This window comes from Bubalus kerabau, chromosome 17 (genome assembly GCF_029407905.1).
Source record: "Bubalus kerabau isolate K-KA32 ecotype Philippines breed swamp buffalo chromosome 17, PCC_UOA_SB_1v2, whole genome shotgun sequence".
Classification (NCBI taxonomy): domain Eukaryota; kingdom Metazoa; phylum Chordata; class Mammalia; order Artiodactyla; family Bovidae; genus Bubalus; species Bubalus kerabau.
The window spans coordinates 11,878,553-11,890,675 of record NC_073640.1 but is presented as its reverse complement, the minus strand read 5'-3'; the positions used below and the strand labels follow the sequence as shown (position 1 = coordinate 11,890,675).

The 12,123-nt window shown below is 42.2% G+C and overlaps 1 protein-coding gene across 1 annotated transcript; it reads left to right on the top strand.

Moving 5' to 3' along the window:
- Window positions 1–2: 2 nt before the first annotated feature.
- Window positions 3–11,883, top strand: MPHOSPH6 (M-phase phosphoprotein 6). Its single transcript, XM_055554065.1, has 5 exons — window positions 3–172; window positions 2,400–2,512; window positions 8,254–8,344; window positions 10,658–10,752; window positions 11,189–11,883. Exons 1-5 carry the CDS (start codon window positions 74–76, stop codon window positions 11,319–11,321), a joined length of 531 nt encoding a protein of 176 aa, XP_055410040.1. The 5' UTR covers window positions 3–73; the 3' UTR covers window positions 11,322–11,883.
- The last annotated feature ends 240 nt before the right edge of the window (window positions 11,884–12,123 follow it).

Below are 12,123 nucleotides of genomic sequence, written 5' to 3'. Positions count from 1 at the left end.
ACAGGGGCGGAGCCGACGGGGCGGGAGGACGCACGCTACGTATGACGGCGCCGACGCACACGCAGAAACGCGCATGCGCGGTGGGTCCAGTTGCAGACCGCGGCGCCCGGTGGGAGTCAGTATGGCGGCCGAGCGCAAAACTAAGTTATCCAAGAACTTGCTGCGCATGAAGGTGCGGGGACGCGAGGGAGGCGGGTCGGGCGGTGGGGATACCTAGTCTTTCCGACCTGGCTGGAGCCTAGGCGGCGGGCGTACGAGGGCATTAGAGAAGCCCCGGAGGACCTACAGCTGTCGCCTTCATTCATTGACTGAGCAGCGCCTGCTTTGCTTTAGGCACCGGGAACTGGATTATAAATTCCGGCGATTCTTTCTTAAAACCGGCGGTCGGATAGGAGAGACAGACGCCTAAGCAGGCACTTAAAATACAGTGTACTCAGCGCAGTGGTGCTAGAAGCGCCGGAAGCCCCTGGAACTTACTTGGGCTTTTACGGGTAGTGGCATCTAGTAGACACTGAAGGGTAGGTGGGCGGGTGGGGGACAGAGCGTCACAGACTGGGGGAGAAGCGAGTTCAGAAGTTGGTGAGGCAACCCTCCACCCCAAATCCGTAATTTCAGAGAACTAAAGGTCATTCAGTCTGTCTGGAAGGCAAGTAGCAAGAAATGGCCCTGGAAAAGAAGCCAATAATCACAGCATGCAAGGAAGGAATTTTAGGGCAGATTAGGAATTTTTTTTCTTTATCTTGTGAGCATTGGGAAGCGATTGAGCACCGGGGCGAGTATCACGAGCTGTGCTTAAGTTTTCACCGTTACTTTCACTGTCCTGTGGAGAATACATTGCTGACAGAAAGACCCGACAAAACTGCAGTCATAACGACCAGCTAGGACTGATGATCTGGGTGAGGGATTTCAGTGGTGGTGGGAACAGAGAGAATTTTAACAGTTTAGGTGAAGGTGAAGTTATGTCACCAACTTCAAACAAAATTGATTTTCAGATGAGGTGTGCGGACAAGGGTAGATAAAATGAATATAGGAATTAATACAGGAGAAACATGTAAGCCTTAAAACTTAAGTAACGGTATTAGCGAACATTTCTAGCTCTATGTGCTAGACACTGAGTGGTTTGCATATTACAAGGCGGGAAAGCCACATAATAACCGATTGAGGTGGGTACGATTATTATCCCTCTCTTACAGCCAAGGCACCTGAAACAAGAAGTAGGTAACTTGCCCAAAGTTACACAGTTTATACATAAGTGTAGACAGGGCTTAAACTCAGGCAGTCTGGCTCTGAAGCCCCTGCTCTTACTTATCAGTACAACTCTGTACTGCTTGTCACTGAACACCACCCTCTAGATGCAAACTGCTAGATGTCTTATTTACAGAATAATGGAATTTGCAGTGAAGGGAAGCAGGGCATAAATAATGTTTTGAAACATTGGAGAGTAAATGGCATGTGCAAGACCTGAGTGGAGTTGAGCTGGAGTATAACCTGGGATGGATAGGGTGAGTGAGAGCAGAGGGTGAGTAGTAATGTAATTAATCATTTTTGAAGTACTTCTTTGATATGTATTAGCAAAATTTGGATCTTCAGTAAACAGAGGGCGTTCTTTCCTTATGGTCTGTAGTCATAAATTTCAGGGAAGTATATTGGCAAAGCAGGCATTGGGAAGATTTTAGCAGTTGTTTTAGTCTTGGAATAAGTCAAATGAAGGTATGCTGGCTGCTTAGGGCTCAGACCAACAATCTGACTCTGTAATTGTGAAGGAAGAAGTTAACTTAAAAGTTATCTACCCCTGCCTGGGCGGTTGGGGAACACTCAACTGGACACTTGAAGCAAAGGAGACAGAAACAATTACCCAGCTTCTCTGGCAAGTTTGGCCATTGCCAACAAAAAGCCTTCTGGCAGAACAGCAGGAGACACAGAGTATACAGATAAAGTGGGGTATCCTATGAGAAGCAAGGGAGCAGCTGCTTTAGGTTTCCTTATCTAGTGTAGCTGTTCAGCCAGAGCTAAATATAGAGCAAGAATGAGAGGGTTGAGGATTTAGTACTGAAAAGACTCTGATGCTGGGAGGGATTGGGGGCAGGAGGAAAAGGGGACGACAGAGGATAAGATGGCTGGATGGCATCACCGACTCGATGGACGTGAATTTGAGTGAACTCCGGGAGATGCTGATGGACAGGGAGGCCTGGCGTGCTGCAGTTCATGGGGTCTCAAAGAGTTGGACACAACTGAGTAACTGAACTGAACTGTTTATTTTCTAGTGTACTGGAAGTCCTCTTGTCTTGGCCAGCTAAGCTGCTTGGTCACCCCACCCCCACCCTTGAGATCGGATTCCCAGAGAAATGAGGTTGTTGGGGAAAATAGTTGCAGACTCTGATTTTGTTATGTTTTGACAGTTCATGCAAAGGGGACTGGACTCGGAAACCAAGAAACAACTAGAAGAGGAAGAAAAGAAAATCATTAGTGAAGAGCACTGGTACTTGGATTTGCCTGAGCTGAAAGAGAAAGAGTAGGTTTTTTATGATACGTTGGACGTTCACAACCCTGTAAATATGATTCATCATTCCAGTGACATAAAACCCATGAACTGATATCTGTTCAGTTTCTTGAGTTAGCCCTGCAAATATTTTTTTTTAATCATTAAGTCTATAAGAGTTCTACTTGCATTTATATGTTTTTATTGATTTTGTCATCATTTATAACAGTGTTCTTTTTTTTATATTCCTTACTTAGAATAAAGGAATCTAAGCCATATGTCTCTGGTGATAGCTGGGGACCTTTTAAGAAAATCTGCAATGTGCTGTCTGTTGTATTAAGTTCTGAAGATTATATGTGTACTTCAGGTCTCGCCAGTTTTGTTTCAGTAACAGAGTTCTCCATAGATTGAGCTTTGTAAAGTCAAGAGTGTTTTGTTTATTTTCTTTTTAATTTTTACTGTTAATACCAGTCATCTTAGCTAACATGTACTGAGTCTTTAGTGTATATACTAGGACCTGGGCAAAGCACTGTATGTCTCTTAATTATTTAATCCTCACAGCAAACTTGAGAGCTGGCTACCATCATTCCACCCATTTTATGGTTGAGGAAACTGAAGCTTAAGGGAGGGTAAATTGCTTAGGGTCACCAGATAGTTATTACTGAAACAGGATAACACACTAGATCACTTCTCTTCCACCTCTAAGCTTGGTTGATGCATGGTAAATTTTTAATGAAGGAGTGATGATTCACATCATCAGTTAACTTTTCTAAATGTTTCTGAAAGCTGTTTATCATTCCTCCTTGACTCTTTTTTTACCTTGATAGCCTCTGTGGTACAGTAGTTTTACTTAAATTTTATCAAGTGACTAGTTCAGTTCAGTTCAGGCTCAGTCGTATCCGACTCTGCGACCCCATGAATCGCAGCATGCCAGGCCTCCCTGCCCATCACCAACTCCCGGAGTTCACTCAAACTCACGTCCATCGAGTCGGTGATGCCATCCAGCCATCTCATCTTCTGTTGTCCCCTTCTCCTCCTGCTCCCAATCCCTCCCAGCATCAGAGTCTTTTCCAGTGAGTCAGCTTTTCACATGAGGTGGCCAAAGTACTGGAGTTTCAGCTTTAGCATCATTCCTTCCAAAGAAATCCCAGGGCCGATCTCCTTCAGAATGGACTGGTTGGATCTCCTGCAGTCCAAGGGACTCTCAAGAGTGTTCTCCAACACCACAGTTCAAAAGCATCAATTCTTCAGCACTCAGCTTTCTTTATAGTCCAACTCTCACATCCATACATGACCACTGGAAAAACCATAGCCTTGACTAGATGGACCTTTGTTGGCAAAGTAATGTCTCTGCTTTTCAATATACTATCTAGGTTGGTCATAACTTTTCTTCCAAGGAGTAAGCGTCTTTTAATTTCATGGCTGCAGTCACCATCTGCAGCGATTTTGGAGCCCAAAAAAATAAGGTGTAACACTGTTTCTGCTGTTTCCCCATCTATTTCCCATTAAGTGATGGGATGGGATGCCATGATCTTCGTTTTCTGAATGTTGAGCTTTTAGCCAACCTTTTCACTCTCCTCTTTCACCTTCATCAAGAGGCTTTTTAGTTCCCCTTCACTTTCTGCCATAAGGGTGATGTCATCTGCATATCTGAGGTTATTCCAGCTTGTGCTTCTTCCAGCACAGCGTTTCTCATGATGTGCTCTGCATATAAGTTAAATAAGCAGGGTGACAATATACAGCCTTGACATACTCCTTTTCCTATTTGGAACCAGTCTGTTGTTCCATGTCCAGTTCTAACTGTTGCTTCCTGACCTGCATATAGGTTTCTCACTAGAGATGCTGCTTATTGTCTTCAGACACACTTATGTTTTCCCTTTTTATACCTTATAATTTATTTTTTTGTTTCTAACACAGTTGTTGTCCATTGTTTACTTGGCTGATCTTCTCTAGATCTTTCTTGGGAGGTTGAATGTCCTTCTCTAAAGATAGAAAGTACATCCCACCAGGAGGGATGGAAGGAAAGTACTTTGTTTTTTTCTGTTTACTTCTCAACTTGCTTTTCTCTTGCTTCTCAGAGGAGGCAAGATGTCAGTGAGGAAGGAGAAGATGCTGCTGAAGGTGGTATGGATTTGGGAGCAGGGGTTGGTAGGAAAGGGACTGTTACTGGTAGGGAGGTATAATTTAATTTTATGCCTTGGCTAAACTTGCTCAAGAGTATTCCAGATGTTTTGTTACTTATTTTTAATGAAAAACAAGACCGTTTGTATCTTGTTTTCAGTATTCTTTTTTTCCCCCCCAACATAGCATATTAGTCCCAAGAAAATGACCTTTAGATTCCTTTCCTAGGGAGGTATGTGACATAGTCTGTTCAGGTTCTGTAACAAAATACCACAGACTGTGTAGCTTATAAACAACGTAAATGTATTTCTCACAGCTCTGGAAGCTGGAAGTCCAAGATCAGGATATCAGCCTGGTCATGTTTTGATGGTGGTCCTGTTCCTGGTTCAGAGCCAGCACCTTCTTGCTGTATCCTCACCTGGTAGAAGTGGCTGAGGATCTCTGTGGGGTCTTTCCTAAGGCCCTAAACCCATTCATGAGGGTCCCACACTCATGACTTAAGCACCTTTCCAAGGCCTCACCTCCTAATACCCTCATCTTTGGGGGTTAGGATTTCAATATATGAATTTGTGGGGGGACATGAACTTTCAGATCATAGCAGTAAATATTAATAATAACCTTTTGCCATCATTCAGTGTCATGTTTATGTTTAGAAATGAAGATCAGTTTGGGACATCAGCTGGAAGAGATGAAGCTGTCAAGTTGGGTAATTTGAGGAGTGTATAACAGAGACCACCAAAGTGTGGGCAGAGGTAGGGAAGCAGCTGTGGACAGTGCAGCACCTCAGTGGCTTGTGTAGTAGAAATAATTTCCCCCAGGCCTGAAGGGTCAAGGGGAGGGAGTGGTTACTGACTCTGAAGACGGGCTGTGTGGAGGGAGCGTGTTGCAAGAGTCGCCATCTTTATCTGAGGGCACAGCCAGCCCAGTAAGCCTATGGAAGGAAGCCGTTCCATGTGTTACATTCAGAGCAGCTTCCCAAGGCACTGATGGTGGGGGCTATGGGGGGTGAGAAGTAGACCAGGAAGGGCAAATGGATGACATGGCCCTGAGGTGTGTGTGCTTTAACACCCCAGATAGTGGGATGGATTGGCTAATTTAGTGCATGGGCTCTGGAGACAGACAGACCTGGGTTTGATGCCCACCTCTGCCACTTGATTACTTGTGATCTTAGACAAGTTATTGAACCTGTCTCTTGTCATTGGTATATTGGGTGTGATAATATGAGAAGAAAATGAGGTAATACATGTGAAGCAGTGACCACAGTGCTAGGCATAAAGCACAAAGTGTTAGCAGTATATATTTCCTTATATTTGAGTGTTAGGAAATTCAACCACTCTTTCTGCTCATTTGTGTTTGTGAACCTTTACTTGGTAGTACCATCTGAATTATTCCAAAGGGTTACCGATCTCCTTGAAACTGAAGATTTCATTGTGTATATGCTCTGGGAATCTAGAGGTTGCCATTCAGCTATATTGGACTATAACTCAGTGATGACCATTAGGACTATTCAGGGTGCATGCCTCCCTTAGCCAGTGACCAGGCTATGTAGGTGGATTAAGACCTGCTTGCTTTGCCTCAGCTTGAAACAGCTGCAGAGCTTCCTAACTCTGGAGCTCCCTGTAGGGGCTGAGGTCTTGGTGTAGCCACGCTGCAAGTCAGCTTCTCCCTCAGCCCAGTCTTGCAGCCCTCACTTCTGTAGAGGGGTGTCTCCCAGCCAGCACTCCCCAGTGAAACTTCTGTGCAGAACTCTGTCTCAGAGTCTGTTACCAGGGAACCTGATACTTAGTCTAGAAGTGGAAGTTAACCAGATCAGAGATTTTGCTCTGTTGTTGCCATGTTGTTTTTCTCCAAAGGATGTGCTGTGGTTTAGAGGATGTGAGTACAGCCAGTTTAATGACTCGCCTGCCACAGGATGATGTTTAAAAAGTATTTTTGGCTACTGTGCTTCTTGTGCTTATGTATTGTGGCCTGGTGAACTTCGAGAACTGTGAGGTCTGAGATTGACCCTACTTGCAAACTAACAAGTCAGCCTGCTACAGTTTCACAGATACTGGTGGAAGGCAGGAGTGCTCTGAGTCAGAGACAGGACTTTCATTACTCACAGCACAGCAAGCAGCTTGAGCATCACGTTGGCATCATTTCCTCTTATCCCAGGAAGGATGACATGGTACCCACAGTAGGTTAACATCAGAACAGAGAAGTCTGAGCTTAGGAGCCCCGAGTCTTTGATACTGAACTGCAGACAGACTTGCCTGTGGCCCCAGGGTAGGCAGTATCCTTATTTTGAGCCTTAAAGCAAGTCTGTGTATTGCTCCAGCAGGAGAACAGAGACAGCCGCTCAGCCTTTCAAAGCTTTGCACTGTGCGTGTATCCTTGAAAAGAACGAAAGCACATCTAGGGCCTCACTCACAGGCGTGCGGAAATGAAGGAGACCCACAGAGACTAGCTCCCCAGCAGTGAGTTTTTGCCCTGTTTTGCAGTGCTTGTTATTCGTGGCCCTAGGCAGGTGTGTCTGTTTTTTCCTGAGCAGTAGTTTCTCATCTGCAATAATTGACAAAATTGATAATTTCTTGGATGTGTTTTAGCTCTAAAGTTATGGATTCTGATTAATGAAAACAGGAAAATTAAAATACAGAATGTTTTCAGCTATATTTTGGAATATTTCCCTTATTTGCTAGCTCCATGAGTGTCCCTCATCATTGAAACTATGCTTGTAGATAACAAACCACCTTTTCATACTAATGTTATTGCGTCAATAGAAATGCATGAGAAAGCCCTCTGAGGGGCCAGTGGTCCTTCTGCGAATCCTTTGCTGGCATTTGGGTCCATCTTTTGACTTAAGTGAAGGCTTAAATGCATATGTATGGTGCTTTCCTAAGGGAGGTGATTTACTTGAGACATTCGTGATGTTTTATCACCTGCACTCTACAAGAAACCAGATTGGCCAGTTGAAAGGGAATCTCAAGTTCATGAGAAATGCTGAACAAAACGTTCAGGAGAACATGTGCTGTCGTCGGATGTGCTCACTTGGGATGGGGGTTATGCACCGGTGACTCGTGGGAGAATCCCTTCGGACACTGAAACATCCACACCTGCATCTGGATGCCCTCTGTGGTGTCCAGTGTTGAACCCTCTCAGCAGCAGCGCCGTTTTTACTTGGATGATGTTTGGTGTGAGGTCAGCCACCTAGCCACTCTTATTTCTGCTCATTTTCCAGTCCCACTCATCCGGCTCTCCCAGTGTCTGTAAGATACCCTGTATCCTTAGGGTAAATTACTTCTCTGCTTAAGTCATTCAACATCAGTCGTTGTTATATATAGCTGAGAGCTCCAACTTAAGACACTCACTTAAACCTACCTAGGACACTGATTTCTGCAAATTTAATAAAAAACTTGGGTAGGGAGCATAAACATCAAGGAAACTTCACTTTATGTTTGGAAAATTCAGGTACCCTCTTTTCTTACCTCACAGTGCTTTTGTTGACCAAAGCAATCCGTTTTTATCTCTAACATTAGGTTAGAAAGCTTAGTGTATTTTTCCTTGATTCCACTGAGAACCATAAGATCTATTTTTCATTTGAAATCTTTACTTTTATTTGCTGTGCTTTGCTACAAGTAGACATGCTATTAATACAGCTTTATTTTCTCATTTAGGAGTTTCATTATAGAAGAGCAGAGTTTCTTGTTGTGTGAAGATCTTCTCTATGGAAGAATGTCATTCAGAGGATTTAATCCTGAGGTTGAGGTATTAAATATAATTGCTTCAGATTTAAAATTTTTCCACTTGAATTCTTTCTGCTAATGATTAGGTTTAGGTTTTTTCCCAACAGACACCATTTCTCCTCATTATATAGAAAGTAACAAGTCCTGAAATATTGCCATAGCTATTTAAAGAAATCACAGGCATTGCAGTCTAGTTTTATGTTAGAATTGAGTAGATGATTTAATTTGGCGGATACAGTCCCTGACAGTGCCACTGTATATATTAGGGTTTTAGCTCAGGTCTTTTACAGGAATGTCAGGATTTTATTCATTTGCTGCCATTATGAAAAATTATTTTCTGGCATCTATAAATCTATCTTTTCTGATGGAAAAAGTGTTACTTAAAAATTGAATAATTTGACTTTTTAATGGACAGCTTTTAATTCAAGCTTGTAAATAGATTGTTAAATGATTCTTTAGAAAGTTTGTCTTCAAAGGAAGTATTTACCTTGTGACCGAGCTGTTTATTTTAATCTTTCTGCCTCAGGTTTGTAGAGAAGCACAGATTTGTCCATTTAACAAATAATTATTAGAACTCTGGCTCAGATACTGAAAGCTCTCCTATCAGTAGTTAGCCAACCACATGGAGGTTTGTGATACACAGCTTTCGTTTGGTAACTGTCTCATGAAGCTGTAGTTTCTTAGCCCTGGGACTGTTGACACTGGGGCTAGAATTGCCTTTGTGGGGGGAGGGGGGGGGCTTCCTGTGCACTGTGGGATGTTGAGCAATATCTCTGACTTCTGCCCCCTACCCACTAGACACACACATACACACTCCAGCTGTGACAACCTGAACTGTGTCCAGACATTGTAGACATTGCCAGGGGCCCCTCGGTGAGCAGAATCATCCCTGGTTGAAAACTGGTTCTCTAAGGATGCCTGGAGCAACCACAGTTAGCCAAACTAAACACCAGTGTTTATTTATAAAGACTGCAGGTTGATTTTCCTTTGTCTCGACTTTTTTTGAGTGGGTGTGCTAATTAAGGCAGTAAAATCGACTTTACACAAAATCAACACTAGAAGTGTTTGTGTTTAATATATCTCCTGTTCTGGCCTGCTGAAAGCTTTAGATTAGGAAGAGAATGAGAGCAATGGGGTAAAAGATTAAAAAAGATAGCAAAGATGATGAGCGAATGATGCCCAGAGACTAGGGTATTGGGTGGGCAAGGACTCCAAAGTGATGCAGTGGGAAATAGTGTTGATCTGACCCTCCAGATTTGATGTGGGACGTTATTAGAAAGTGACTTTAATTACCGGCACTCTAAAACACTTAATATATGCTCTCTGGGAAAAGGTTTTGAACTGTTTGGCGTGCAGGTCTGAGCTGTCATAAATTGTGAGAAAAGTTCAGTGTACCTGGCTATAAAGAGAATTATACCAACTTGGGAACACTTACTTTATTACAAGCAGGATGTACTTAGGACACATTTCATAGTATCTGTGTGTTTCTGGGGATGCCTACCGTGGGGTTTATTCAGTAAATATTTACTGTGCACCTGTGGTGTGTCAGCCCTGTGGAGGCACTGGAAGTGCAGCAGGGAACCAAAGGCTGCGCCCCCACAGAGCTTGTACTGAGACTGCTTCATCTTCAGTCCTTTAAACGTTGGAAAAGCTAGTCAAAAGTGATTTCTGCTTTCCTTTCCTGGTCCCACCTTTCTGGTAAAGAGGATATTGTTTTTAAGTCTGTCGGTGGATACCTATCAAGAAAACATTAATGTGAGAAAAAGAAGCCAAGGAAAGATCCATGGCATGCAGACATCATGTGGACATGAGTGTGTTATCCACCCACATGTTTAGGGGTGAGGAGGCCCCCCACTGTTACACCAGCGCTGGTCTTCCAGCACTTTGCTGCTCTCCTTCCCCAGCTACCACCCAAGCTGCGTTTAAAATTACTCCAGACTGTAGTGTTTCTCCCATTTGGCTCAAAAGTGGGAAGTTCAGAGGATGCATGAAGTTTACTCCTCCTTTCCCCACTCACTACAGTGTGTTAGCAGTGTGCCTGCTTTAGATAGAAGTAACTAGTACATTTCTGATCTAAAATACAGTTTAAACTCATTAACAGTAAGTCTAATCTAGTGAGGCTTTGTCTTCTTGTTTTTTTAATTCAGAGCTGGCTTATATCAACATATTGTGGAGTAAAGTTGGTTAAATTTTACAGAGACTCCCTTAATAAGTTTTGGCTAGTCCTGTAGATTCTGTGGATTCTGTGTCTCTACCTTCAAATGTGTCTGGCACTAGTTCCTTTAACAAGCTTTTTCCGACCCTGATAGTCACCACCGTAGTGTTTTTTTTCCAGAAATTAATGCTTCAGATGAACACCAAGAACAAAGCAGAAGAAGTTGAAGAGCAAACAGTGGAGCTCGATGTGTCAGATGAAGAAATGGCTAGAAGGTAAGTGTTATCTTAGACCAGGTTTATAATCTGAGCCCAGCATTCACTGACTCACGCTTACACTCCTTCTGCCCAGTGATGGGTCTGCCCTATCTTTGAAGGGAGTAACCCCAGCAGAAAGGGGACTTCCTGCTTTTTCTAACATGACCTGGGGTGGATTCATACCTGTCACAGGCTGGCAGCTGAGGGCTAATTTCTAGTGCTGCTTCTAATACATATTTTAAAATATACATCTTAATTTATTAGGATAATGCAAAACCAAAAAAAAAAAAGAATTGTTCGCAGAGAAATTCATGAATTTTAAATCAGATTATTTCTTTTAATCATAGTTTTGGTTTTTCTTATTCTTTGTTGTGTATTTGATTTTATATTCTTGACAAGCTTTGATTCCTTTTTTATTTGAAACTAAACTTTTTCTGTTTTATCATCTTAACAGATATGAGACCTTGGTGGGGACAATTGGGAAAAAGTTTGCCAAGAAAAGAGACCGTGCCATTTACGAAGAAGATGAAAATGGAGACATAAAACCAGTTAAAGCAAAGAAGATGTTCTTAAAGCCCCAAGATTAAAGTGGAGGTCTTAAGATATAGCTCAGGGATGAGAGCATATTTTGGAACTCAACTCTGTAGGTTCCTCTATAGTTATTAATGGCGTAATGTTTATTTGTAAAGAAATGTATACTTTTGGAAACATGCTGTTTTTGGAACAGACATGTGATGGATGTTATACATCCTTTGCTTAACAGTGTTCATCAAGAGTGGACTTTAAACCCTTGGTCTTCAAATGTACATAGGTATGTGATAGCTTCCTAAAGAATATTTTATCTCAGATTTTTTTTTTTAATATAACTCTCCAGTCACTGACCTTAAATTGAACTCGTGAAAACTAATACCAGTGTTTAAATTGCCCTTATGTTTATAAACATGTCAAGTCGGTTCATACATATATTTTGGAATCAGGTCATGAGAATTTATTATATGTTAATTCATCAAGAACAAACTTGCCTCTTCGGGCTAAGTATTTTCATGCTACAAAGTCAGTGTCAATGTGTGGAATTATGTTTTTTGTTGTTGTTTAAGCCTTTACTTAATTTTTAGACGTGGTTCTATAATAAATACCTGTTTTCATATACTTTTTTGTTCTCTTATCAAATAATTGTAGTCTAATTCAGTATTGGAACTTTTGTCCAATTGGTAATGTCCAATAGCCATTAACTTAGAATATGGTGATATATTAGATTGAAACTTTTACAGGCCAAAAACAGTGATCAATTTTTGATAGTTCAACCCAGTAAAATTTACCACCAACCACACTGCCTCTCGAAAGTGCAAGTCACTCAGTCGTATCCAACTCTTTGTGACTCCATGGACT

Excerpts from the sequence above, each read along its gene's own strand:
- MPHOSPH6 (XM_055554065.1), top strand. The coding sequence starts at position 74 with ATGCGCGGTGGGTCCAGTTGCAGACCGCGGCGCCCGGTGGGAGTCAGT. Across the intron at positions 173-2,399 it reads AGAACTTGCTGCGCATGAAG|TTCATGCAAAGGGGACTGGA; the intron begins GTGCGGGGACGC and ends ATGTTTTGACAG. Across the intron at positions 10,753-11,188 it reads GATGAAGAAATGGCTAGAAG|ATATGAGACCTTGGTGGGGA; the intron begins GTAAGTGTTATC and ends TCATCTTAACAG.